Source organism: Anopheles marshallii, chromosome 3 (assembly GCF_943734725.1).
Source record: "Anopheles marshallii chromosome 3, idAnoMarsDA_429_01, whole genome shotgun sequence".
Taxonomy (NCBI): Eukaryota; Metazoa; Arthropoda; class Insecta; order Diptera; family Culicidae; genus Anopheles; species Anopheles marshallii.
In genome coordinates, this window is record NC_071327.1 from 60,718,922 (window position 1) to 60,746,744 (window position 27,823).

General features: G+C 46.3%; 1 protein-coding gene and 1 pseudogene across 1 annotated transcript in view; one reads left to right on the top strand and one right to left on the bottom strand.

Moving 5' to 3' along the window:
• LOC128715632 (uncharacterized) overlaps positions 1-27,823 on the top strand; it is a 51,797-nt gene that overhangs the window by 11,782 nt on the left and 12,192 nt on the right. The window contains exons 5-6 of the mRNA XM_053810542.1: positions 19,189-19,274; positions 22,417-22,653. Of these exons, the coding sequence (XP_053666517.1) occupies positions 19,189-19,274; positions 22,417-22,653 (323 nt within the window). The remainder of the gene's footprint in view (positions 1-19,188; positions 19,275-22,416; positions 22,654-27,823) is intronic.
• On the bottom strand, positions 7,756-10,296 carry LOC128716068 (splicing factor 3B subunit 1-like; annotated as a pseudogene).

Below are 27,823 nucleotides of genomic sequence, written 5' to 3' on the forward strand. Positions count from 1 at the left end.
TGGCCTTTTGCTGGATTGGGAGTTTTATTTTCTTTCCGGATACATCGCTACACGTCTGCTGTAAACTGCACACAAAAAAAGTCCCCCATCGATGCAACGGTAAAGGTAAACTTGTACGACTCAGCACAATCCTGGTCTCGGGGCTGTCGGTCCCATTTCCGAAGGAAACGCTCCCGGAAAACCCAGTTTGGCACGGTGCATAGACAAGCGAAAACAATTTCCCGAGCCCCGAATCCTCCACGTGTCTGTTCCGCATGGCAAAATCGAAACCTCGAAGTCAAGAGTCCTGAGTCAGTTGACCTCACCATCATCTCCACCACCACCACCACCGACAGCTTACAAGCTGCTGTAGTACTGTTCCTGTACGGTTTCTTCACGCTTGCATTGCACCCGCTCGTACTTAATGTCGCGAATGTTTATTTATCAACCAACGAACAAACGGCAAACCCGAAACGAACCATGACGTTCACCAGCATGCAGAAGTCAGCCACGTTCAGCTCTTCGGATGTGGGAGGCAGAGGGTTAGGACGCGACGCAGGAGACCGATATCCGTGTGTGGTTGTACGGATTTCTGTTCTCGAAGTATCGCTTCTCCGAATTCGGTAAATCGTGTTGAAAAATGGCCACGTACCGAAGAAAACAGGGCAACATTGATAACAAACGAAAAGCATTGAGGTGCTGTTTTTTTTTTCGCCATGGCAAAAGCTCATGCGTTCCTAGCGTGGAAACCCCCCAAAAACCGGTGACAGCGGCGCGGCCGTGAGTAAGCGCGGGATGGAAATGGAAAAATACGGATCATGTGGGGTTCGTGTATGGGTTTTCCCCTCCAGCCCCATCTCGCCGTTCCATTCGAATTGTAGCACACGAAATTTACTTCCAGCACCGTACTCGGGAGACTCGGGGACCTTGGGATCTGGGGAGTACGAGTCATCCGTTGCACAGTCGAGGCGCACGGGTAACGTCAGTAGCAATCGAGTGGAAATATACATTTTCATTATCTTTCCATTCCCATACCCCAGCTCTCGGTATGGTGATTGGTGAAAACTCTTCAACCGACCTTAGAAACGACGAAGCGATTCGACGAAGGCACCGAGAAACAAAGCCTGCAGATGGTAGCCTTTTTTTTTGTTTGTTTCGTTTTGCTATTTGCTTTGGATTTTGATGCCCTTCCCCGCAATTGTTCCATCGTCTGTTCATTGGCCGCGGTCCATGGAGACGCACGGATGAGCCGATCTCAATCATCTTTGCTGCGCTTGGAGAATCCATACCAATCAGTGCTGGCACCGGTGGGCTGGGTTGGGATGGGGTTGGGAAAAGCTTCGAAAGCGTTTTTCACCTGCCTGTTTGCTTCGGTACCCGGTTTACATTTTTGGGAAATGATGGAAAACTCGTTCAGCTTACTTAATGCTCCATATACAGCGCAAATATCATGCTTGTGATGTGTTGGTGCTATGAAGAAGCATTCATCCGTTATCATATTAGAATCAATTTTCGATTCAATTACGCACGCGAGCCAATCAATGTTAGGGTAATAATCATTCAAATTTTAAACAGGGTGGTAAATGAATGATGACACGTGGCTGGAAATCTTGAAGGTTTTCGAACGAAATTCGAGATATGATTTTTCTGCACCAGTCTGCCCATCTTAGCAACCTGAGATGGTGCTTTGTGGGCGACATTGAAGGCAGTTATTTAGTAAACAATGTAGAAGTGTTGGCTAATATTTTCATGTTTTGTTCGAGTTTGCACTAATGGGAAGATATGCTACAGTCATGATTAAACCCTTCGTTAATATTTTTAACTTAAAAAATGAAAATAACTTAAAGGGAGTGAACTAGTCGAAATGGGTGATCCGCAATGGTGGATGAAGCCTATTGGAGGAACCTTGCGCAAAATTGGAGTCCTAGTAGGATAATTCCAACACTGGAACAGTCTGTAATTCCAGATCAATCTTCTGGAAAGTGAAAACTGTAGAGATATCCAAGGTGAACTAATTTATTTGTTAGTTTAGTTTAAGTATTACTTGTCCGTCTAACAGCTAACTCTTACATCTAACTTGTTACATATGTTTTATATTACTTGTGTAATAATTCCTTACTCTGCACGAGTTACTTTCGTTAGTTGCAAAAACTATCGTTTCATCAAATTGATACATTCTGGGCTGCTGGGCATGACATTGGCACATCCTGCCCTATTTACTCCGCATGGGCCATAAAATTCGCACGCCAGAACAAAAAAAAAACACACACACTACCCCATTAACAATTCTGTGGACAATTTTTCATCTTTCAGCACCAGCGCAAAATATGCATCGTTGCAAACCGATTGGCAGGATGAGAAATGTAGAGCGGAAGTTTATTTCTGTTCACAACAGATCGAACAGGATCATCCGCACCGGTTATGGTAGGAAGGGAGGGAAGGGAGGGAAAAAAGCGGTGGGGGGTTGGGTAGAGAAATGACGGAAAAATATGACCAAAGCGGAACGAGAGTAGCAACATACAAAAATAATCCATTCTGCACACCTTTGCTGAATTACCGATGCCGGTGTGCTACATTCGTACAGGCGTTGTCCCCAAGGAGGTTGTCCCCGCTTTTCCGCGATACGAACCACCGGGAAACACACGTTTGCAATTATTGTTCCGGGAATGAATATCCCCCGCCATCAAACCCCCCTCACGCACAATCCCGGGAATTCCTTCCTTCTGCCGTGTGTGAATGTTGGATTTTTTTTTTTGCCACAATGCCATGTTTCGATGTTGCTCGGTGTTGCGGGGCCAAATATCAGCAACATATCACGACGACGACGCCCGGGTTTGCCTTCACAACGTCCCAAACCCCCTCCCTCCCAAAAACCGAACGGTGCCATTCATTCTGTAATGAGAGGTGGGAGCGAGCACAAAAACCGACATGAGAAAATGCTACAACCTAATGGAGTCCCGGTGAAGACTCCCGGGAGGAATTGCAACAAAATGAGCGTCAGCAAGTGCGGACACAGCGGACGGGAATGGAAAAAACGGGTGGAATACAACACATGCACACACACACACACACACACAAGAAAAAAAAAACTCCAGCCAACGTGCACATAACTCACACCAGGGAAAGCATTCGGACAGGAATGTGTGTGAATTGGAAGGAAGAAAAGGAAACATTTTCGCTCTGCGGCGAGAAGAATTGCTGTCTGCGGTGATGTACTGCAATATTGTTTCGCATTTTCCACCTTGCGCGGTCAGAGCCAGTGTGCCAGGGCCGGACGCGACCATCACCGCGAGAGGGAACGGGGTGTGTGCGGTTCGGTGAACATTTTCCTTCGGCATTCAGAATTTCGCTGGAAAATGTGTATGCATTTTCATCATTTCCTCCATTCCTTCCGTGGACTAGCGGCGAAATCCGCAAGGGACTTGGATCGCTGTGTGCAATTTTTTTTTTGTGCATTTCAATGGTAAAAGAACGCCGCACTATTGTACTGTTTTCCGATGGAAAATTTATCAATGGACAAAAAAAATAGCTAGAAGCGCGGCCCGAGCCGCTCCACAACACTGGTAGTTAGCATGCATTGCAATGCCTTTTGCCATCCCTGCCTGGGAGAGTGATGATGCCAGCCACTCCGCTGCACAAATCTCGAAGGATTTAGTGTGCTGTTTCGCAGCATGTACCGACTCGCTTTCTTCGGTGCATTGCTGGTCGGCCAAGGGACCGGGCGCGTAGTAATTTGCGCGTCACGGTTACGGACACGGTACAGCTAAACCCGTGTACGGGCAATTCGGTTAGTGCCGGTGGAACGAAATCGCAACACATCCCGATTCGAAGCAACCGATAACCCGTCCCCATCCGGATGCGGATGCCGGATTTAGTTTTATAGGAAACCATTCCATTGCTAGTCGGAAACGAGCCCCACAGCAACTGGCCACGTTCTGTATCCACCGGCCCTCAGAAAGCAGAAGTAATGGGGTTTTTAAAGAAACGAAAGAGATGGTACCTAAACTGGCACGATTTGCACGTGAATGGTGGAAGCATGATTTTGAATCGTTGCATGGTGGAGGAACGCAACATGAAATACTGGCCATAAATATTTGTTTGTGGGGATGAGTTTTAGAATTTTACGTAGTTCAACGGATATCAGATCGAGTTTGAAGTAATAAATGGGAATTTTTTGTAAATATGCTTTTTAATAGGTTATGAATTTTTGAGGCGATTCAATGAAGAGACAATCAAGTTATGGGTCGAATCCATGAATATAGATGAATCGTCAAAGAAACGCCAATCTTCAAACCTTTAGTAAACCCAAAAAGCCAAGAATCTCATGAAGATTCATGAATCTTCAAAGATTTTTGAAGGAATAATGAATCTTGAGAATAGAGTTTCAGAGTCATTCATTCAGTTCTAATATTCGTTTCTAATATTCGTATTCCTTCTCTGTTCTCCTTGTTTTTTCAGCCCATCAGGTGACTTTTTGAAAGAAAAAATTGACAAATATTACAAATTGTTCTTTTTTATGATAAAAAAAAAGGTATTTTCAACCAATTTACCATCCTTTTTGGGCTAGTTTTTGTGCTATAAACTGACCTAGCTGTCAAATGTACAAAAAGGGCATAGTTTCGAATCCTCGTATAAAAGGAACCGTGTACCTCGTGGACTGCCTGTGGAATCTTCTCACGGGATGGATCGACTGGTGTCATTATCACAACGTGCACAACACTATTTCTGGCTTCGTAACGGTTAACGATCGTCACAGGGAGTACGAAATGTCCTAAGGAACATATACCTTTCGGACTGAATTTTTTTCTGTTTGAGAGATAAATCCTTTTTCTATGCTCTAAACCTAACGTTTTTTGACGTTGCAAGATGATTGGACCCCGGAAAGAGCTCGCTAACATGCCTCATAGCCCAAATTGCACGTGAAATGCAACGTTCAGAGTGTTACTTACTAAGTGTGGCATTATTACGATTGTTTACCCTGACCACCGTAGATACTACAAGCGCAAAGCAAACTCCATAAAAGTAATTCTCAATACAATAAAGTTCAAATTTTGGACTTACCTTCGACCTATTCTTCACACATGTGCTGCAGTAAGCTTATGGGGCTGTTTCCTTCAACTCGTCCAACTCCGTTAGTCCGTTGCCTGCTTGTTGTTTATGCTCGGGGAAACATTTTTGCTCCATCCCGTTTTTGGAACGATGAATTCTTCCAGGGTTTTTTTTTTAAACTGCTTTCCAACGCTACCAGAATGGCTGCGATTTGTATTCCTAACCATCGCCAGACGGTACTGCATTGTACGGGCTTGCTGCAAGAAGCTGGTTCTGCTGGTTTAATCTTATTCTCGTTGCTGCTGTTGCTGCTTACTAATGCCTGCCAATGGCAACACTATCAGAGAAAGCTCTACACCCAATTTCGAATGTTGCGTGTTGCACCGGAGTTCATCCGGTTTCGCTTTGCGCTTTTTTCCCTTTGGGTGGGTGGGGTGTAGGGAGGGCGAAATGTTCCGAACCGGAAGAAAGAACACGGCCAGTTATGATGCTGCATGCAATTTCTGTTTCGGCGTATTTTTTTGACGCGATGCCTCCATTTTCTAACCATTGCTTATTGGATTTGCATTTGCGAATCGAACGAATCGAAACCCGAAAAGAACGAAATATGTGGTAAAAGGCATTTTCGTTTTTTGGTTTTCTTCGTTGCCGATCTGTTCGGGACAATTTTTTGCCATTTTCCAAACCTGTCCTAACCGGACCCTTTTCGTGGCTTTTTTTTTTGCCCATGTTACTGTTACTATTCCTGGCTTGGAATATCCGGGACCGGTCGTCATAACCAATAGCTTCTGGTTTTTTTGTAGATGTTGCACAATTAACGCGTTTTTTCGCCCTTTCCTTGTGTGTCATTTGTATGCCTGTACCTGCATACTTTTGCGTCACATTCTGAGGTCGGATTTATGGAGGGGGGTGGGGAAATGTTTTAAGACGCAGTCCCCCGGCAGGATCTTGATCGGATCAAATTGGCCCGACAGCCGTTCTGTAGCTAGTAGGCTGCGACACAAAAAGGAAACCAATGGAGAAGCAATGGCCCAATTGCAAACAGACATATTCTGCTATTCGCACCGTGCTAGTCCACTGTACGAGTGGCACGGCGCAACGTGTTCGATCGAAATGCAATTATGAGTGTTTCGATTACCAATCTAGACGGACGGAGAAATGTCTAGCGTTATGTTATCTGGTGGTGCAGGATTATTCTTTCCATCCACTTGCAATTTTACTAGCATTCTAATGCCACAATAACTGTCGAGACAAATTTGCATGCAACGCTTCCATTTGCATCCCTGGCGCATGCCAGCTAATTGCACAACACATGTGCGCAGAGATAATTGGACAAGTTTCTAGCGAAGCGTACGGTGGCGTGGCGGTCATCTTTCTTTGCAGTAGAATGAAATTTGATTTTCAAACAGCTTATCAGACTGGCAAAACTTGAAGCGAGTACCGAGCTGTACCGAATGGTCAATTAGACAGCTCCGTTACAAACTGTTTGCTCGGCGAAAAGTCTTGAGCAAACACAAAGCAGCTTCTAAGACTGTCTGCGAAAAAGTTCCCGCGCCTTGTCAATTATTTCCTCCAGCGCATTGCCGCCGTTGTAACACGGGATGGCGTACACAACCACCCACCCAAAAACACTAATTGACGGTACGTTCCATCTCGAATCTGCCAAAAGGGGTGGTTTTTCGGGGCAAACTGCCACGGCCCAGCGGGTGCATTCTACCGGTGCAAACATTGTAGCATCTTATTTCATTCGAACTCGGCAAAGAACTGGAGACAACATTCGAAAGTAAACTTTCGTCGAAAGTCGGTTTCGAATTTGATGGCCTACCGGGGGCGAAGAAAACACAAGAAACTTGTCCGTGTGGCACCGGTACCGATCGGGTACTTCTGCAAAAGAAGCGAGGAAGAAGAAGTCATTAAACTAACTGAGTATCATTCCAAGAGCCGCTTACCAGGGAAAAACTAATTAACAACTTTTATACCTTTACCTTCCTCCCCGTGCCACAGCTTCAATGCTCACCACCGTACACAGCGATCAAGCGATGGCTTTGGGGTGTTTGGATTGGTAGGCGCTTCCTCCCAGCGCTCAATGTAAGCGCGTGTGTCGGGATGCCGGTGTCGGTGCCGTATGCAGCGAACATACGATACATTTCCGCAAAAGTGCATCAAATCTTGGGCTATCAAATCATCTTCAACATCAAAAACCGGAGATGCTCTTGGTTGCCCCGACCCCATCGCCGAGGGTTTGCTGCGAGTTCAAAGAACTTACTCACCTGGAACGGCAATCAAAAGTTTACAAACATACCGCAAACCGTGGCGTACGCTTGATACGTGTGTGTATGTGTTCGAAGTTCCTCTTTGGAGAGCTTTCGAACAAATTCAAACTGGGCTATCACAGCGTTATTGTAGTAGGGAGAATCTTTTTACATACTTAAAGGCTGAAGGCAACCGTGAGAAATGTTCAGCATTCCATTCTTGGGTACTATTTTAGTAGCTCAGTTTATCAAATTCAATTCAATATCTCACAATGTAATTCACTATTCTCATTGAACTTAAACATTATTAATAAAAAAATAGTAAGATATAGAAGTGAAAGATTATTTGAAAATTTCTGGTAAATGTTTAAAAAATTATAATGCAATTCTACAAATCTTAGATATTAAAAAAAACTAATAAGAAAAAAAACTGTTTCAAAAATTATTTCCGTCACTTTGAGAACGATGAGTATGATTACAAACAATATTCAAGCTCCGGGCGAATGTACTTGTTCGTGGGATCATTCTCAATGCGTGGATGGCCAGCGACTAATGCGTCCTGTGCACCGATGTACAGCATGTTATAAATTTTCCAGTACACATCGCGCACCTTACGCGACGGATGGAACAGTCCCTGCAGCGTGTACTGCAGCAGCCTGATCGGGCCGAACGACACCCGCAAACCTTTGGACGCTTCCAGAAAGGCCCGTAGCATATGGGGCGATGTTTCGACAACGTTCGGCCAGACGTAGTTCAGCAGATGGGTCAGCACATCCGCATATCCCAACCCGTACACACCGAGTGACATGTGCTTGATGGCACTGCAGGCCACCTGGCGGTGCACTATATCGCCGTCCATCAGTGCAGCCACCAGCAGCAGACTAACGGCATAGATGCATTCGCTCCCCATCTCACCGATGTACTCGAACAGGAAGGACACTGACTCAAGCACTCCGTTCTGCACGTGCGGCTTTGCGACACGGTACTCGTTCATGAGGGTGGGAAGCACAGCGAATGGTTGGCACGTTTCCGCCACGATTGCGATGGCGACCATCGACCAGAGCCGGTTGCGGCGCAACTGCACCCTTAGATTGTGGAGCAGTACCGTCAACACATCGTGCGGGCCAATCGCTTTGGCGAGGTGGCCAAACGTGTTGACCGTTGCGTGCCGTATCGTTTTGCTATCAGCATTCAGCAGCTCGAGCAGCCGAAAGCTCCAGCTCCCAGCTCCAGCAGAATCCCACCAGCTCGATACAGCTCTTCTTCACCTTCGGGTGACGGTTTGACAGGATGGGCCCAAGCCGGAACAACAGATCCTGCAATGATGCTGTCATGTTCGCAATGCCGATCTCGCTCGCGATCGCCTTCAGTGCGCCCAGCATCGATCCGAGCACGTCCGGGAATTCTTCGCCGAACCACTCACACAGCACCACTGCGAGGCGATACAACAGTGTCTGCTCGTTGCACGTCTTCATCGTGCCAGCAATGTGCGTGATCAGATCGGCCGCCTGTTGGCACGCGCGCAGTTTAATTTGTTGTCAACAAGATCAACAAGATCATACCGCAGGTTTGCGGTACGTACGGTTTGGCGCGTTTCCCTAGCTGATGGACGATCCTGCTGAACCCGCAGAGGATGATCGGTTCATAGCTGTTTTGCTTCCGGAACGCGTACATGATGCCATCGAACAATTGCTCCTCCAGCCGTGTATCAATGTCGGACGCACCGAGATTCGCAAGAATCTTCGTGATCGCTTCCACCAGCATGTTACGAAATAGCTGGGGTTCATGTTTTAGACGCACCACTAAATGGCGAATAATGTTGGATGCGCCGGCCTTGCCCGCAATATCAACCGTCGAAACGACCAGTTGCCGATAGTTGCACTGAACCATTGTCATACGCTCGTTCCAGGAGTGAAACATAAAGCGAGGCAATATCTTCTCCCTAATGTACGGTGCCTCAAGTCCGTCCGTTGTGCAACACTGTCTCAAAACTTTCAGCAAAATGACCCTCATCTCGACATCGTGTGATTTCAATTCGCGGATCAGAATCGGCATTATCTGTTTTGTGTGGTAGATCGCGTGTTCCAACTCCATTAGCGGGATCAAATATCCGATAGCTTTCAAGAATGCTGCCAATGCCTTGCCCCGATACTTTCGGGCACCGGTCCACAGTGGCTGCAGTACCGAGTTGAACGATACACTGCCGTACGGTGTAGCTGCTTCCGCTAGCGCAGCTATGGCGAGTGCCGCCATGGTGCGAATTTTCCGCTCGTCCACTAAACCACCCGTCACAATTTCGACCAGCGTTGTTAGATACGGCAGGATAGCATTCCCCATCAGAATTGCTATTTGCTGCACAGTTTTGATGCCGGTGTGACACGTTCGCCATGATTTCCTGCTCTTGCAGACCGCTCTCAGGAACGGTATGAGCGCAGGAATGCCCAGGGTGGACGCAACGCTCGTCGCTGCTACCCATGTCCGAGCATAACGTCGAGATCATCGTGGCAAGTCCGGCCGCCTTCGTCAGATTCGTTAACATTTCGCGCGCTTCCACACGCGCATAGTGGTCTGCGCCCATCAGCATCGGCCCGATGACAGCGAGAAGCTTGTGAACGTACGGCCGAACTAAACCTTCCAGCTTGTGCAGTATTCGACCAATCAGCTTTACCAAGTGACGGCGCACGTAGTCCTAGTGCGTAGGTATCATCATCAGCGGTAGCATTTGGTCAAAGAGTGGACCAGCCCCGAATTCACGTGCTTTGGCTGTTATCTTGCGCATTGCAGCATTGCGTGTTGGCGGTTGGCCGTTCTTTATTTTCAGCAGAAGTATAGAGATCTTTCGCTCCTGCTGTTCTCCTGAGCTCAGCTCATGCACATCGATGTTGACGAGTAACTTGCCAAAAAATGAAACATCTTCAGCCTTCATATATGGCAGAGTTCCCTTTGGTTGATCGTCTCCAAACATGGCAGCTCGATTCTCGGTCTTGAACAAGAACCTCGTCGTTGTGCTGGGCATTTTTGGGGTAGTCATTCCTTTTGGAAGATTATCTGCAGGCGCTAGGGCAGATGCTGCAGTGACACCCATCACGTATCGGCCGTTGAGGATTGCTGGTCAGTAACATTAGGTTTCTGTTCCAACTATAACGAGAGAAGTTATGTGTCATGAGATATTTGTTTTCCATGAGTAAAACTCACCTACCTTAACTTTATCATTTGCTACCATTACATCGCGCATGCTGTACGCGAAAGAAGGCATAATTTCATCGGAAGTTTTCCCTCCTATATCCAAATCAAAGCAAATTGCAATGAAAACCTATCGACACTTCTGCAAACCGCTGACCTACCATCAGCGACCGGATCGTTCCGTTCCGGAGAAGTTAAAGCTCGCCTCCACATTTTTCGTTTTTTGGGCGGTAAATCTGCAGTATGTGCGCTTTGAACGCGCATCATACACATCGTCATGCTGTAAAAGAACATCCGGAAATATCCTTAACAATGACCCATTACGAATCGATTGAAATGATCTCATACCTGTGGTGTTTCGGACATCAACTCCACTGCTGTAACATCATCCTGAAGATTATCCGAGCACATTTCTTCACCGAATTCCACAATCATCGTTTGGTCATTCGTGCATTCCAAAGCATTAGCTGTGTGAAACAAAACGAAATGATACAATGATCAGCTTCATTTTGTTTTTTACTTTATCGAGGACGACCCAAGGTTGAGATTCCAACCGATAATGCGATGTACCTTCGTGCGTTGTTGGTAGTTTTGCCATTTCTATCACTAGTTTTATTGCAACAGCAGCTTTTCACAACACAAAAGCTTCAACTTTTGCTTCCAAAGGACTCGCCACCACGTGTTAGACAAGAGCGCGAAATGAGCGATGTGCGAAATTGGTCAGGAGATTGATATTTCCAGGCGAAACGGCGGCGATTTTGACAGCGCATTGGACCCGTACACACTATCGAAGCGAATGGAATACTGCTCCACGTACGATCTCACCCAGTGTGAACTGGTTCAAAGAGCAAAATCAAAACGAATGTCACTCGTTGCAAATAGTCGACAACAATAACAAATCGGGGATTCAAAAAGCCGTATTATCAAGTTTTCTGCCTGTCCTCCCCGCGGACACAAGCCGCGACGTATGTGCATTTTTCACACTGTGATTTATGTTGTGTTTGCCTCCTACACATCTTGCCTGCCGGTGGCCTACTTTAATCAGAGCTAAATCGCTACGGTAAGAAGAAAAGATTTCACAGTTCCCGGGAGTTGGGTTCAAGTGAATACGAGAGCAGGAACTGTAGCCGGATATTCAAGTAGCTGCTGGAAGTTCTGAATTCCACGATCCGCCGCCACATCGTTTCGCTCGAAAGTCATCCATCTCACAGGTGAATGAATCAACGCAGAGCAAATGGTGCTACTACAACTCACGCAGCACGCGATGTTCCGGAAGCTGTCGAGCGGCAAAAGTGCATGACGTTCCGCAGGGGCGTGTACGAATGTTGGTGCGGAACTGCGCGCGTTTGCGCTTCTGTGGAGGGTTTCCGAAAGTGGGCCGGATTGATTCATAAACAACCAGCACGAACTGTTCTGCTCGGTACCGTGGCGAATGGAGCGAACCGAAATTCCGATGATCAAACCACGCCATAAGTACTTTGGGAAGTTTTGCAGTTACTTTGCCGGTTAGCGAACTGGAAGGAATAATAGGAACATTCTCTAGAATGAGCTAAAAAATAAAGGGACCGCTGTTGATTATTAATTAAGCGTGTCAACAATCCGTGGACGAGAAAGTTGATGGTTCCAGTCCCTAGATTTTTCCTATAAGTAAAATGTGATTTTTTTTTCGTTCTTGCCTCCTCCCTTCTGTCCTTCGAAACGTATTTAGTCTCGATTTTGTTTCGTTTTAGGTAAAAGCATTTGCTGCAGCCCGAAACAGTTCGATTGAGTTTCTATGTTTTTCGCCGCTTTGGGCCAGCTTTAACTTTAGCCTTCATTATGCCTACGGACATCGGGCGAAAAAATCGAATCATGAGTTCGGCCATAAAATCGGACGTCCCATTCAACGGCCTAGAACGATCAGGAGCCGCCACGGTCACCATTACCGTTTATCTTTGTAGCAACCGTCAGTTTGGCAGTGGTAGTCATATATATTTCTGCTCAATTCATTCCGTCGGAACGAATCGCCCTCGGCGTCCTCTACCCCGTTACGGTGCAGCTATAGAAGATAAACTTGGGACAACATTTTAATTTGATATTCCTTTGCGCACGCAACCGTACCACGGAGTAGGGCAAAGGGCGACGCAGAGGTGACGCGTAGGAAATGGAACGGGGGTTTCGGGGTCCTAAACAAACATATGCGGTTTTGGAAGCGTTTGCCACAGCTCCGTGTGTGTATGCGGGTGTTCGAAGCTTAGGATAGAAGTTTAAAAGGATCCAACCGAAGGCAGGGACAGGCGAACGGCTTGACTCACGATAGAAACCGTGGCAGGAAATCAAATAGAACCGGGAAAGTGAACCATTTATTTTAGTCATTCAAACGTTCTTTCCCGCCACATGCCACAGACGAGCCACAGGGCTTAGGCTTTTAAGGGGTTTTTCGGCTCTCTAGATATTGTTCTCCTTCCCCAGACGGTAAAAAGTAGAGAAGAATCAACGCTAAGCTCGAAAAGTTTTCAAGCAGCCGCTATTGTCCTTTGACTTCAATCCAATACATTTGTTTGTTCTGTTGTTGGTCGCAGCACGGTTGCGTTTCCCCTCACACCAACTTTGCCCACTTACTCGGGTGGGAAAGGGACCGAGCATCCTAATCATATAAGGTCAAGAATTGTCGATAAAAACGATAACTTTGTGGACTACGAGTCCTCTCGGATTTTGGGCAAGATAGTAAGACTTTCGGCTGTGAATGTTATGCGCCGACCGCAACTCAGCTAAATTCCTTTAAAAACGGGCTTGATCGTTCCGTGCACTGCCCGAGGAGGATGGGTACGGGTCGCTTCCCAATAGAGCAACTCCATCCTCACCGTTTCGCACTCGAACCCCAATCAAAAACCGAGAGCCGAGGTCGAATAAAGATGTTTGCTTTTACTTCGCGATGACCAGTGCTGGCGTGCTGGGTCAGCCCTTGGTCAAAAAGGAGCTATTTTGAGTGATGTTTGCTCGGGTGTGGTCTGTATGTTTCCTCTTTTTAATGCTGCGAAAGACAAACAAATGTATCTCGCTCATTGTTAGACGAACGGCGCAGGGAAGTGTTTGAATAATAGGTTAGAAATTGTGCAAAACCGTTTTTTCAACAAGAATCACAACTACTTCACATGATTTTATTTTCCTACGAGCAAAATATTACTATTTGCTATGTTATCTAGTTTAAACATATGCTCCTCCCGTTCATCGTAATATGGTTTCCACCACAACATGCGGATTAATTTAATTTCCCGAATCTAATCATTTCGAAGGTGGTGTTCCGTGTATCCGGTTTCTAATAACACAGTTAGCCTACGAAATTCCTCGTAAATTTATCCAAATCATGCTATTACAATGTGTTCTACACACTGTCCTTTTTCGCTTCCCAGGCGAGTGAGCGGGTGGGTGTTCCGCGAGCTGCCCCATTATTCATGTAACCACCATGCTTGCACCAATGTCAGGTTTGGTCATCGTTTTCCACCGGCAAAACAAGAGCATTACACCGGATTTAATATGCTTTGCACGGCGGGTGTCGGATAATTGCAGCTCCTTCGTTGCTACGGTACTACACACCGTACACCAAAACACACAAACACTGAAATCCCATCGAACAGTAGGTGTAGAACTGTTTCATCAAACCGTGTACCAACGGCACGTGGATTTACAAAACGGTGCACCTCGAGTGTGGTTTTTGCGCCCGTGCAACGGTCGGGTAAGCAATTACTGTTTGCCCAACCGGGGTCAACCTCTTGGTCGGAATCCCGTTTTCGTTTGCTGCTACTGGCAGTTCCTTAAAACACACCCGTGTCCGGTACCACCTTGGCCACCGTTGCCCGCTGCAGTCATTTCGGTCGGTGTAGAAATGGAAATGCGCGAAATATACGAGCACAATCAACTTAAAGACCTCGACCTGGCAGTAAGTTTTCTGCATTTTGGGCCAGTACCAGGCGGTTCAGGATGGTGGAGACGGCTCCGATCGGGGTTGACCGGGTGTGGATGTTAAGACCATATGCACGAAAGAGCATAAGCAATTAGCTGGCTCTTTCCGGGGGAGCATTAGCTCGAAACACCAGTTCAGTGGGGCCAATATTTGAAAAGCGTGAACCAGTGGCGTCTAACGACCGTGTGAGGCAGGATATCAGAACAAGCTAGCACTACCGTCCGACTAGCATCATTACAGCGGCAGTGCTACACGCCCGTGCAGGGTGGAGCAGAACCATAAATCAGCTTTTAATTGAGTTAGCAGAAGTATAGGCTAAGCGACCCCACGTTAGATTGGAGCACACACGAGGGAAAGGGTTCGGTTGGAAGGAAAAAAAAAATGCAACCACTATGTGGCAATTGCAAAGGGTAATGTTGTTCCACTCAGTGGGCGCACATCGTTGGATGGGAACGATGAATAACGGTTGGAGGTTTGTAGTAAAAATTAGATTGTGTACTCAAGATACCCGATTCGGGGATAGTTATTATTCAATCAAATCAGTGCGACTGCTGAAGATAACTTCCGGGTAATTTTAAATATTCATGGAGCTACGCCAAACGAACTCCGCTACACGGTTATTTGAACATCCGCCATCGTTGCTTGCTCCACTTGACTTGTATCTTGTAGTAGAGTAAACGATATTGAAGGGTAAATGGGTATAGCAAACCCAGAATATGAATGAAATAATTCTAATTTCTCGTACTGCCAAAGGTAAGGATGAAAATATAGCCCTTAGTGTACACTTCCCGTCTCACATAACTTTAGGCATATAATTCCATGTTCGATAACAGATTATTATCGATTAGCTTAAACATCGAACGATTCCGGTTGTTTACGGCTCTGTTCTCGGGTTCTCTTGATAGTTCCCCACCGCCCAGTTGATAGGTTTCGCTCCGAGACAACTAATAACCTAATCATTTTTCGTCACAGCCCGGAACTCCCAAGAAGCGAGAAACATTCCCACGGGGAACGCTGATTATAGCTTCCGGAACTACCAAGATGTCCTCTGGCAATAGGAACTCTTTCTCGCTCGCTGTTCCACACTGGAACAGATCGCATCCTTCGTAGTACCCACCGCCATTTAAAGCGCAACCAACACAAGGGCAAAGAACCGCCCGTGAAACGCACGGTGAATCTTAATCAGAATCTGCCCGGCGGAAAGCTCCAAACGACCATTAAGAGTGAGATTAAATTTTAACTTTCAACCTTACCGCAGTACCCTTCACGGTAGCAGCGTGCAGCTCACTCGGTGACTCGTGACAGGGACTACTTGTCAAGCGCCGGTGTAAAAACCCCTTTGCCGCAGGTACGGCACCTTCCCAGGCGCACACGAACATGGACAAGATTGCCTAATTAGTACACGGGGTGGTAATTTCTTGAACTCACCCACCCAACCAACCAGCCGGCCGGTATCCCGTTCGATAAGAAACATCATACCTTACGGTCGCTTTTAACCGCTCTGGCACCTCTTTAGCTTTACTTCCAGCGCTTATCGTGCACGGAAGGGCCTACGGGGCCATCTTTCACATTTTACCACGGTCGGATTTTACTCGGAAGCCAAGCAAGTTGACGATACCGTTTGGTCGACCAAACGTGTATACCGATGGTGTACCGAGAATGAAACCCCTCACCTTCGCACCAGTACGCAGCCAGCTAAGGCAGGCAACTAAACATCGTAAAAGATTTAGTTAGAGACACCGGGACGGCATAATTCTATGGTTGGCTTCTTGCTCTCGCATTTCGCGTCTTCGTTTGGAAGTGGAGCAAACGCAACACCGAAACCTGGGCACCGCGACGGGTCGAGATTGGTACGAAAAGATTCCACAAATTTATGACACTAATATCGGCAAATATTAGCAAATAACCGTTATCGATATGGATAACGAACACACGCATACACGCCTTCCCGGCACGAACGATGGTTACCGGCCCCAGTTGCAGGTGCGTTGGGTGGATGGCGAGCGCCGTGGTGAAACGGCTTCTCAAACACCTTCAGGATAATTGATAATGATGATGAAGCGATGAGGAACCGAAGGCGTTGTGTCGCCTGTATGGGGGGAAGAAAGTCCCTGGGAAGTTTCGTTCTGCTCAGTATCTCTATCATTCTCGGCAACGTTGTTTCTTTCCCGGGTTTCCCCCGGACTGCCCGTTCTCGCGTGCGTTAGCAAAGGTAGAACGGTGGCTTATCAGTAACCATCAACCATCCATTGGTGCCGACCGTTTCTTGTGCGTCGATTTTCCATGCCCGTCGGGAGCCCAGAACAGGATGGGTGCTGCTAATGCTTCGGTCTCTGTCTCTCTGCCTGCACAGTGTCCCCAACCTATCGCCAAGATGTGGTTGCAATTATGGATCAAATTAAATTTTCCCTATCTCGTACGCTTCATCGGACGCTGGTGCATGCACTTTTGTTGCCGTTTCTGTCCTTTTCGTATCCTCACATATGACACTTACTGGGTGGGGTTGCGAGTTAAGGTAGGTGGTGAACAGTTTTGGCTACGAAAGTGGAACACGACACCATTCATTTGCTTACCGGAAGCAATTCAACATTATACAGAGAAGCAATCGGCCCGGTCTGCCATACGGCTCCGTGTGGAGTAGTGCTTTATTTTCACATTCTGCCTTTTTCCTATACGGAGCAAGTGCAAGCGTTGTGCCTTTTGGGTGTTTGTTTAAACATTGCTAATAATCGGTTATCAGTTGATAGAGACGCTTGGTGTTCTGGGGTCTGTTGGAATTTTGTTGGTCCCTAGCCACTGCAGGAACGCACGTACAGGAAAGTCTGCCAGTTCAAAAAGCTCCATCAAGCAGAGAAGATGAGATCTTCAGATAGTCCGATACGAAACTGCTCGTATAAGTAATTAAATACCGGGTCTGAAACTATTTGACACAAATTAGTCGTACGGCAGTGCAGCCGTAATTTTGTTATTAGCATGTGACACCGGCGTGGGAGGATCCGTCAGGAATTGGATGTTGAAAAGATGTGAAGTGGTGCTATGTTTTATCTTAATTTAATTATACTTAAATACTGTTTTAATTGACCGTGCTGCCCATTTTCTAAAACATTCTATTTTTTTTAACCATCAACCAATGTTTGAACAATTTAGAAATATGAAAACTGTAAGCGGTCTAAAAAAGTTTTTATTAGGTAATTTTCCTATATGAAACGAAGTAATGGGAGATAATTTTCCAAGAAACTTTATTCTGCTTATAGAAGCTTCCCATTATAAATAATAGCACTCATTTACCCTTTTCTTCCGTTTCTTCATAAACAATTTAATCGCTCAAATTTGTCAGCTCATAACCACACCCTGGTACATAAACATATGAAGTTTAAATCACTGTCCTAGCCAAATCACAACTCTCCCCGAACAGCCGTGGTTGTAGCCTTACTTCGAAACGAACCTATATGGGTTTGATCCTTCTCGGTACTAACAACTTCGAGCGTTTGTCTAAGTCCTTCATGGGAGAGGGCCACGTTCCACGGAACCTTCGTAGCAAGTATTTCAAATCCCCACCAACCTCCGTCGCGCGGAACAATATCAACTAGTTTCCGCAAAACTAACTCGTTCAATAAAATTCAAATTTATACCAAACGCTTGCCAACGCTCGCAGCGTTTCGGCGTATCGATCTGTGTGAACTGGCCGGGCTGAAGTAGCGCTGCCGGCGCTGTTCGCGTCAAGATCACGGATGGATCAACTATTTCCCGACAAATTTTCCATCCGCCGCTCCATCGCCATCACACTCGCGTCCGGTCTGGCTGGGCGACTGTGTGTGTGTGTGTGTGTGTGGTTTTTTTGGTAGTTTGCGCTTGGAAACCCATCATGAATATGCATTAATATCACGATCCTTTCTTTGCCGCCCGCTTTCAAAACCCAACCCCCACCGGGCAGGCCACCATCCCGGGGAAGGATTATTGAAAATGTATATGAGTTTGAGTGTGTTGATCCTAAGCGGAAAGGTATCCTTGCGAGAAAGGTAAAAGGTTTGCGAGGGAAAAAGGTGGTAGTTTTCATCGCAGGTTAAAGTTTTGCTTTTACAGCATCTCCGTCCGCAGCCCACCATCGCTTCCCGGCATCTTCACAAAAAGCGCCCCGAACACTGGGCGCACTGGAAGCGATCTCCGTATGCTTTCTCGTACTTACCGGCCACTACCTCGTCCGGGGGAGCCCATGTTTTTGTTGTCGCGACCATCGTTCGTTTGCCTTCGTTCGAGTTTGCAGGCACTCTCAATAAACGTATATTTCATTTGAATATAGATGAGCCCAGTAACACCCTTTTTCACTTGACCGCGTTCCGGTTCCGGGGTTCTCGTTTCTCGGCTCAGCACTCAGTACCCGCTGGCCGCCTGGGGCATGTCATTTTTCATTTTCACCCAACATGCGCCAAACGAAATCGATGACGGCGTAAGCTCTAGCGTCCCGTTACAGCAATCTGGACGCTTTACAGAACGCTTGCCTACCGTGTCGTCCGTATCATCGGCCTGGTCGCGTGAAGCCAACCACCGTTCGCATGGATCTCAGCTCCCTCAGAATCGGTAGAGCAACATTTCTGTTTACCTTTAACGGTTGCAACCTGTTCCCGGTGCTGCAAGGATTTCCATTTCCGGTTAGATTGGCACCCATCTCCCGATCACCCCTCCAAGCCCAGTTGTGAATTATTAGTTTGTTTTGCCACCCCTGTCCCGTTACCGGCCGCATTCACTGACATACGTTCCTTTGCCGTTTTCTTCTCGTTGCAGGTCTTTCATGCACCGATGCAGGCAGGCACGCCGTTCGAATTTCGCATCCGGTACAAATTCATAAGTCAATCAGAGGCTATTGTCAGGTAAAATTATTCTACAGCAATACAGCGTGCGAAAGGGTCGATGGTAGGGCAGCACTGCAAACTCGGTTGTTGGTGATGGAAAAAGAAAACAGCCATAAAAGAACCTGCACAGCTGGAACTGTAATGAGGAAAGCCGATCGAGATAAGACAGCCCACGGTGGGTGGAGGGTGGCTGCTACAACAAAATAGCATTCCTGAAATAGGGCCGCCGGTTGAAAGCTCCTTCGAGGAAACGATGACATGCTTTTGCTTGGATGCTAAGATGGTGATGATGGCAAAGATGCGGAGGAACGTGCAATGATCAAACACCGCTCGTATGGGGTAAATTCGTGCAAAAGGAGGGTTGATGCTGGTGTGCGGTACGGAGTGCAGTGCAAACATATCCTACGGATGGTGAATTCAACCTTATTTCAAAGTGTGCTCACGTACACGGAGACGCGCTTCAACACCGGAACAACAAGGTGCCGGTGCTCCATCGGCCACTCGGAAGCTGCCGAGCCGTTCGAAGGATATGAAACTCCAGTCACCTGGTAATCAAACTCCCTGCAACGGCACCCATACCGTCGTGTGGCTCTAGAAACCGTGGATCGGCAAAATCGGCTTCCATAGATTTGCCTACCGATCGATTCGTACCATTCGGTGACAGTTTGACTATTGCATTTGACCCCTCCCATGTCTTCATGGTATTGAACCTACGGGATGTGTGTAACAGTCCGTTCGTCTTACTTCACCATGATGACAGTATTCCGAGACCGCTCTGTGCGAAGGGAAGGCAGTATCTAAGGTGGTACATGTTCATATTTCCATATGATTTGATTTCTCGCCCTACCTTCATTCCCGACCGCTGTATTGAAGAATCTCTGCTCGAAGGTTCAGCAAACACACACCAACGTCGTGCGGTGTTTTAGAGTCGAACAAGCAAACAACAAACAGCAAAGATAACCGACATCATCTTAGCAAATGGGGCAAGTTTTCCTGCAAATCGCAAAAGCAAATGTACGATTGGGCACAAACATTGGCACGGATTCAATCAGATTGGTAGATTGCAAACTTTGACCATTTTGGGCAAGTTGTTGTTGCTGCACTGGGGCTAACCGTTTGGTTTTGGAAATTTTCATCAAATGCTTGCATGATAACGTTTAGAAGGAACATCGTGAGAGTGGGGAAACCGTTTGACCCAATCGAAAATGCTGTCGGTTACAGAGTGAGAGGTCAAAAGTGTTCCTTCCGTATGTGATATGTTAGGTCACGCTCTTGAAAAGGGTTTGCAATTTACTTGCATCTTTGATTTGTTAATTTATCGTGTAACAAGTTTTGCCAATTTCTTTAACTCGTTTGGAAAGAAATGTTTCCGATGCAATAGAGCACTTTTTTGATGAGTTCGTTTCGAGTGCCATCTACCCAACGATTTCCGGACAAAGAAAACGATGCACAGGAAATGTTTCACTAGGAAGACGACAATCTTTGAGAAGGTTCTGACCTCAGCTAGGATAAGAACTGGGTTGGACACGTATTTTTACGAATTATCCACATTGCCTGTGTTGCTAGGGCTTTGCTTGCTTGCTAGAATTTAAATGAAAGTACAGCATTGAGCAGTATGTTTGGATGCGGATGTATATGAAAGACTAGGATATACCGATGCTAATTTATCACGTTAGTTGTAGTGTAGTTCCTTTAGCAAATATTATTTTCTGCTTTTACCTTCATTGGTTCACCTTTAAAATTACAGGAAAGAAACTCAAACCTTACACTTGAGCTCTTAATTTTTCATCAAAACGCAAATTCAATGCCAAAACTGTACAATCTGTGTGATGTGGGTAGTATTTTTGCTTCATGCTGTACTTATGCTTAACAACCGCACGATAGCATCAACACCCAGCTTCAAACTACAAGGCAACTTTTCACGTCAGGTGCTCCATTGAGAGTGTACGGCACAATACGGCACAAAATGGTGATTCGCGAGTCGAAAAAATGCTCAGACCGGCAAAGCGAATAGCAAAAGGAACGAGCAAAATGGCATTGAATCCAATCATAGATGGAAATGTTATCAAATTGGATATTGAAATGTTAAATAATTCAACCGTAGCTACCGTAGGGCAGGTTAGTTGCAGCGAGAGGACACTATCCTCCATCCGGTTGAGCAGGGAACAGTGGCAACATGACGATGTGGCACTAAACATTGCCAAACCGATCGTACCGATCGTAACGCCGACAAAAGAAATGGCGTGACGTTTGTGGAGATTGTAACGTTTCCCCGTAGTGCTGTTGTGTTTCACCGTCAAACCCGCCCAACTAGCCAGCTCAAACCCCCGTCAGAGAGGGAACAAAAAACACAAACCAGAACAATCTAGTGAATTAAACAGGAAGAAAAACCTTCTTGGTAGGATTTCTGGAGGAGTTTTCTTTTCCACATCATCCACGACCAGTCCATCATTTCGTTACTATTTCTTATCAAGGGTCTCACTTTCATTTGCCACGTTTCCTTGCCGCCCTCGCCGCCCGTTTTCATTCATTTTATTCAACTCAATTTGAAACCGATGAAGTAGAAAATTGAGCACCAAAACACTTCTCATTTTGCGTTTGTTGACCCACCGGCAGGGAAGATGGGCAAATATTTCCGCTCGTTTGTGTGTGTTTTTTTTTTGCATCACTTTGCTTTGTCTTTTTAGTTCTCATTTATCGAATGTTGCCCGATTCCTTTTTTTTGCAGCGGGTTGACGAAATTGATGGAATGGAATAATTTTCCGCAGAACCGTTTGCAGCAGCATCTTTCGTTTCGATTAAAAACCGATGTCCGAAGCGTTTTGTAACAAAATCGATATTTCGAAGCCTTACGCCAACAGTTTGTTTTTTTGCTCCGGAGGTTATATTGGGGTTTTTTTTTGTTGTTTGTTTCGCCTTTTTTTATATGTTCTGTACGCATAACCAGTTATTCAACTGTAGGTACTTTAAGTCACAGCTATTCCACCGTTGGGCATGTCTCTTCAAAGCCAAACAAAGTAGTAGAAGAAAATATTAAAAGACAGATTGCAATGTGTTTCATCACCAACATCGAAGTTGTGAACCATCGGTCTTTTAGCATTCTCACGGTAATTTATGTTAACTATCATTCATGTGCATAATTTTCGCAACTTCCCAATAGGTACGGTGCACCGAGCGAATTGCTAGAACTGGGACGAGTCACCCCGGGGACCTACTGTACGCGACAGTACGACGAATGCTACCGGAAAAAGTGTCGCCTCCAGAGCCCGAACTATCCCGGAATGTATCCACGCAATGTCACCTGTTATTGGACCATCCGGCAGAAGGTGGTACCGACCTGCAAGCATGCCATGGTCGCAATTAGCCAAGAAAATGAACACAAAGCGCTTGTTAAACGGTGAGTACAATTTTTACAACACTGTTTCATGTGTTTTTTTTTGTTTATTTTGTTGCTTATTTAGCATAGTTGTGATCACTTTTGGTAGTAGACATGCTTTAAGACGAAGAACATAGAGGACGCTATTCTTGAAAACTTTAGCAACATGAATCACAAATAGTTTTATCTCGCAAATTCCTTACACCACAAACGATTCGGAAAGTGCCTCGCAAACAAATCCTATTGTATCGCGTCCGCTTACTATTAAAATCCGACAAAAAAGCTTAAAGAATTGCCCCTTTTTGGTGCTTAAAACTAGTTCCGTCCGTATCCATTCTGTTTTATTCGGCTGCTTAGCGTTACCGTGGACAAAGCTTTTACGGTAAACAATGCTTCGATGAAAGATAGCTTTAAACTTTACTTAAAACTTTATCCCTGTTGGCAGACATTGGTTAAATATTGTCCTGGAGCAAGCGGAACAAACCCAGAACAAGACGGGAACCGCAACTTGTGTATCGCGGACACACTGGAAACCAGGCACCAGGAAGTCATCGGTGGGAAGGGAAGTCAACTAGCGCGCGCGTCGTGTCTAAAATTAGGCTAGACCTGCCCAAATTCCTCGCACACACACACACACACACATTGCGCACCAAACAGTGCCGCTATGTTTAAGTGACTGCCAAAAGTGCTCCAATTGTAGCAAAACGCAAAACGCGGTTGCCTTCGTTCGTCCTGTCGCGCCCTGTCCAATGAGGATGTGGAGTGGCAATGGGGTGAAAGAACTTTTCACTTATAATGTGTTTCCCTCTTGTTGTACGATTGTTTTCCCCTTCTTTAGCGACAGTCCGCTGCACCTCGGGGGCAGACAGTGGTTTGGCGATGGTGGTGGTGCTTTCGGCCATATTTTTTTCCACACTGTGAGAGCCACACTGTTTCAGTTTTATTTAACTTGTTCTGGTTTTTTTTTAATTCTCCCTTACTTTTAGTCGCGTTTTGTACAACAACTTCACACAGTGTGCCGTCCCCGTGTTCCTTTGTCGGTTGCCGCGTGTTGCGGTACTTTCGGTCGTTCGGCGTGGAGAACTCAAACAGGAGAAAACTTTTCACACAACTTTTCATTAATTTAATTCTTTTTGTCCTACCTCATGGTTCTCCACGGTGCGATTGCTCATTTGGCAAACCCTTTTATCCTAGATCTGAAGCGTCTGTTCTTACGCTCTGTTTCTCCCCGGCTGCCCACCGTAGCTGTTGGCCGCAAACACCTTCAGGATTGTGTAGGCAGGATTGTGTTTCTTTTTCCTGCTTCTCGGTGTTGACGCTAAAACAGGCAGCTACTAGAAAATTGCAAACTCTGATTTGAGGTTTGAAATAAAAGAAAATGCCCCCGTCTTCGCGTCCAAAGTCCGGGTGAACCGAGAAACTATAAAACCTTCCACCAAAAAACACATTTCCATCACGATCGAAAGCTTAAGAAAAGCGGAACGCCAACGGTGAGAACTGTGAGGAAATGGAAAGCTAAAAAACATACACACCACCCCGCCCTCCCCCGACAGGAACACGCCACACGCGGGCGAGGAAAGAATTGTGGGCACAAATTTATTTAATAATTCAGCTCGTATTAAAAGCTTTCCGAGTGGCGTCTTGCAGCTTCGCGTCGTTGGAAAAGCGAGGCGTCGGCATGGGCCCCGCCCGCCCGCATCGCTTCGGCACACATTATTTCGGTGCGGAAATAGCAAAATCTCTAGTGCTGAAAACTCCCGGAAACCGAGCGGCCCGGAAATGAGCACCGAAAGAAAAGCGTATGTGTGTGGGTGTGTATTTGCAGTTCACCGCTTTCGGCATCGGACGTTCGACGGGGCAGGGTGAAATTACCGAACGAAATGGAATTTAAAAGTTGTATGAGATCTCTCCACCCTTTGCGCCCCGGCTACATTTCGACGTACACGTTTCCACGCACGTGGCAGAAGGTGTATTTTTATACGCGACAAGAAGCGAACCGGGTGTCCGCCCCGGTGCCACGGTAAGAAAAATAACAATTGCTACCGGAAACCGCGTTTTCCTTTGCCGCCTGCAATTGACAGGGATGGTTCGCGAAGGACTTTAAGCTCGCGGCTCTCGCGGTGCTTGCACATTTGCTTGGCCGTCTTTTTTTTTCACGGTGCAAAAGCAGGAAATTTTCTAATTTCGACTCACATTCGAACGAATCTCCACTTTCGACAGCATCATTTTGAGGCCCCATCGTGTCGGTGGGTGTGGGTGCATATGGTTGTGTGTGTCGCTTCCGGTTGCTAAATGACTGTATTTTTCCGTGTCAACATTTTCCAGCGAGAATAATCCACGTGTGTGCGTGCGTACAAGTGCGCGCAGCAGGAGTTTGCAACATGAGCCGAAGGACATTTGTATTTGCATAACGTGTCAAACACACAGTTGTGCTGGTGTATCTCAGTAAATGATTCGTTCACTGTTGTGCGGATTATGAGTTCGGTGTTAAGGTGTGCGTGGCGTTTGATAAGGATATCTTAAAACGCTGCTGTACACCTTCAATTTCACGAGCTTAGATTTTAGGCTTCCCGCTGTATATGAATTTGTGCGCCATATAATGGCTTCAGGGAAGGTATGGGAAAATGTAATAATGGTAAAGTGCTATGTTTATGGGGCTTAAATGTTAAACTTTACAGGTTTTGTTGGTGAACATTCAAAATCTAGATGAGCAGATTTGTTGTTGTTTGAGGTGAAACATCTAAATAACGAACATAATTTAATAATTTACACTAGAACTATCAAGCGTTTCTAGCGACAGCATGACTCTCAAATGTCCTGTAGATCTAATTAAATTAAAGCATTAAATTGATCTTGCTGGGCACAACAACCTCACCTCCATAAACAAACTCCATTGTGCGCCTGATTGCATACTTTTGTGTGGTGAGAAAAAACGCCCGAAGGTATGCAATGGTTTGTTGTGCATCGTTCAAAATCCATTTTACTATGATTAAATTGGAAACTATTTTCGCGAATTAGTGAAACAATTATTTTGAGTAGTTATTATCTTAAAACAATCCCATTCGAATCTCATTTTTTTATTGATTGCCATCTGGCACATGCCGCTGTGCTGTGTGAAGCGCTACCAAATGAAATAAATCGTCAACTTTTCAGCTTTCCCGCCGCAAAGCTGCGCCTGCTTTGTGATTGTTTCAATGCACGGTCAATCAGGTCGGGGAAACTGGCGCGCACCCACTTTTCGAACACCGCACCATTTCCGGCCTGTTATCGCCATTCCTTACTCACACAGGCAAACACGGACAGTACAGCGGTTCGGCCGGTGGTGGTACAATTTTCAACATAATTATCATCGTTCCCATCATCGTAAACAACATATTCGGCATAGTCATGCTCACTGTCGCGTGTCGTGCTTTTCCCCGGTCTGGCCGTCCCCCCAAGGATAGCAGGAGTGTTCCGACACCAATCACCGCTTCACACCACCTTTATCAGCTCTCTCGTCACACGCCTGTCCTCATTTTCCCACACCGGCACTGATTTTGTACATGTCACGTAAATGAAGCGGAAGTTTCACTTAGTGTGAGTGATGGTGTGTGTGTGTGTGTTTGAGTATTTCCGAAACCGGTGGTTTATGGTATTATATGTATAGCACACACAAGAACAAAAAAAAAACAACAACAACAATCCGCCTGCATTTTGGGGTGGCCCAGTGAAGTATTGTCCCCCCGTAATGGGTAATGGTCGCTAAAAGCACACATCTCACCTTCCCTTGTTGTGCCCTTGTGCGTCATATGCGGCTTTCTTCACGTCCACTTTCCGGCACCCATTCGGGGTTGGCGCGTCGGCAGCAGATCGTTAACATAATTAATAATGAATCATTATGAAAATTTTCCGGAAATTATTTTAATCCAACGTTTTCCACCCCACCCCACCGACTGTCGGTGCTGGGAAAACGTACTTCTGCATATCGGCGAAGGGACAAAAACGCCAACCGAACGTTTCACTTTTCCTTTGTTCCCTTCCACCGGAAAACACTCCATCGTCCTCTCTCCTAAAATGGGTCCTTTTTGTGAAGGCCCACTGTGCTTTCGGTGTGTGTGTGTGTCTGTGTGTTTTCTTCTTCATTCACAACACCCAAACAGGCCAACGGAGCACAAGAAAATACCAAGTCCCTCAGCTGTTTTTGCGGCCCAACGGTCCCTGCACCAAACGGCGCTCAGTCACGCGAATCGTCCGTCATCGGAAAAATCAAGCCTTATGGCCCGATTCCTCCACCAAACTTTGCTCGTTCTGTTCATGTTTGCTTACCGGCGCGCTGCTTGGGGGAAAAATTGTTATATTTATGAATTAATGTTTAATTTTCTTCTCCCTCCACATACCACACTAATTCGCACCCCGCTCGTTTCCTCTCTGCCCCACACGCACACACACCCAAAAGTTGCCCCATTATCGACTTCATCAAGCATTTTGTCGCTTCGCTTCGTCCTAGCCGTGCGATTCCACTGAAGGGAAATTGTTACAGCCCAAGTAAAACCGGGCATAAAACTTTGACTTCTCGACCGAGCGTCTTGTTGGTGCTATTGTTACTTCCTCGAGCGAAACGGAATTGGTCCTTTACGCCAATATTGTTGCCAAAGCGAATGCCAACGGGGAAATCCATTCAGTACGGTAAGGAATAGGCTAAAGACCCTCTGTTTGAGGGCTGCCCATAAAAGGTTCCTCTTCATTTTCCATTTTCTTTTCGCGCAAGAAATAGCGGGCTCAAGAAAACCGTCTTTTGGGGTCAATTCGAACCCGGAAAGCTGCTGGTGATCCGCCTACTGGAGGGAACTTGGACGGGAAACCGGAGGGGGGGGGGGGGGGGAGAGAAAACGGTTTTCGATAAGCGCAACTAAATCGAGAATTTGCCTTCGCCTTGCGGAATTCCCTGGGAATGAATATCCCCAAAACGAATAAAAAACGGCGGACCCAAAACCGAAACCCCCTTCTGACAGAACCGAACCACGCAGCTGCCCGTTCCAATGATTAATGATTCCTCGAGGACTCGTTCGGTCTCGGTAGACGGTCACGGTGGGTGCTGTCCATTGATTTGAAGGGGAGTTTGGCCGAGATTTTCGTGTCAGACAAATGTGCGGGGGAAAAGCGGCGAATTGTTTTCCCCATTGCCGCCGTTTCGGAAAATCTTCCGATAGGA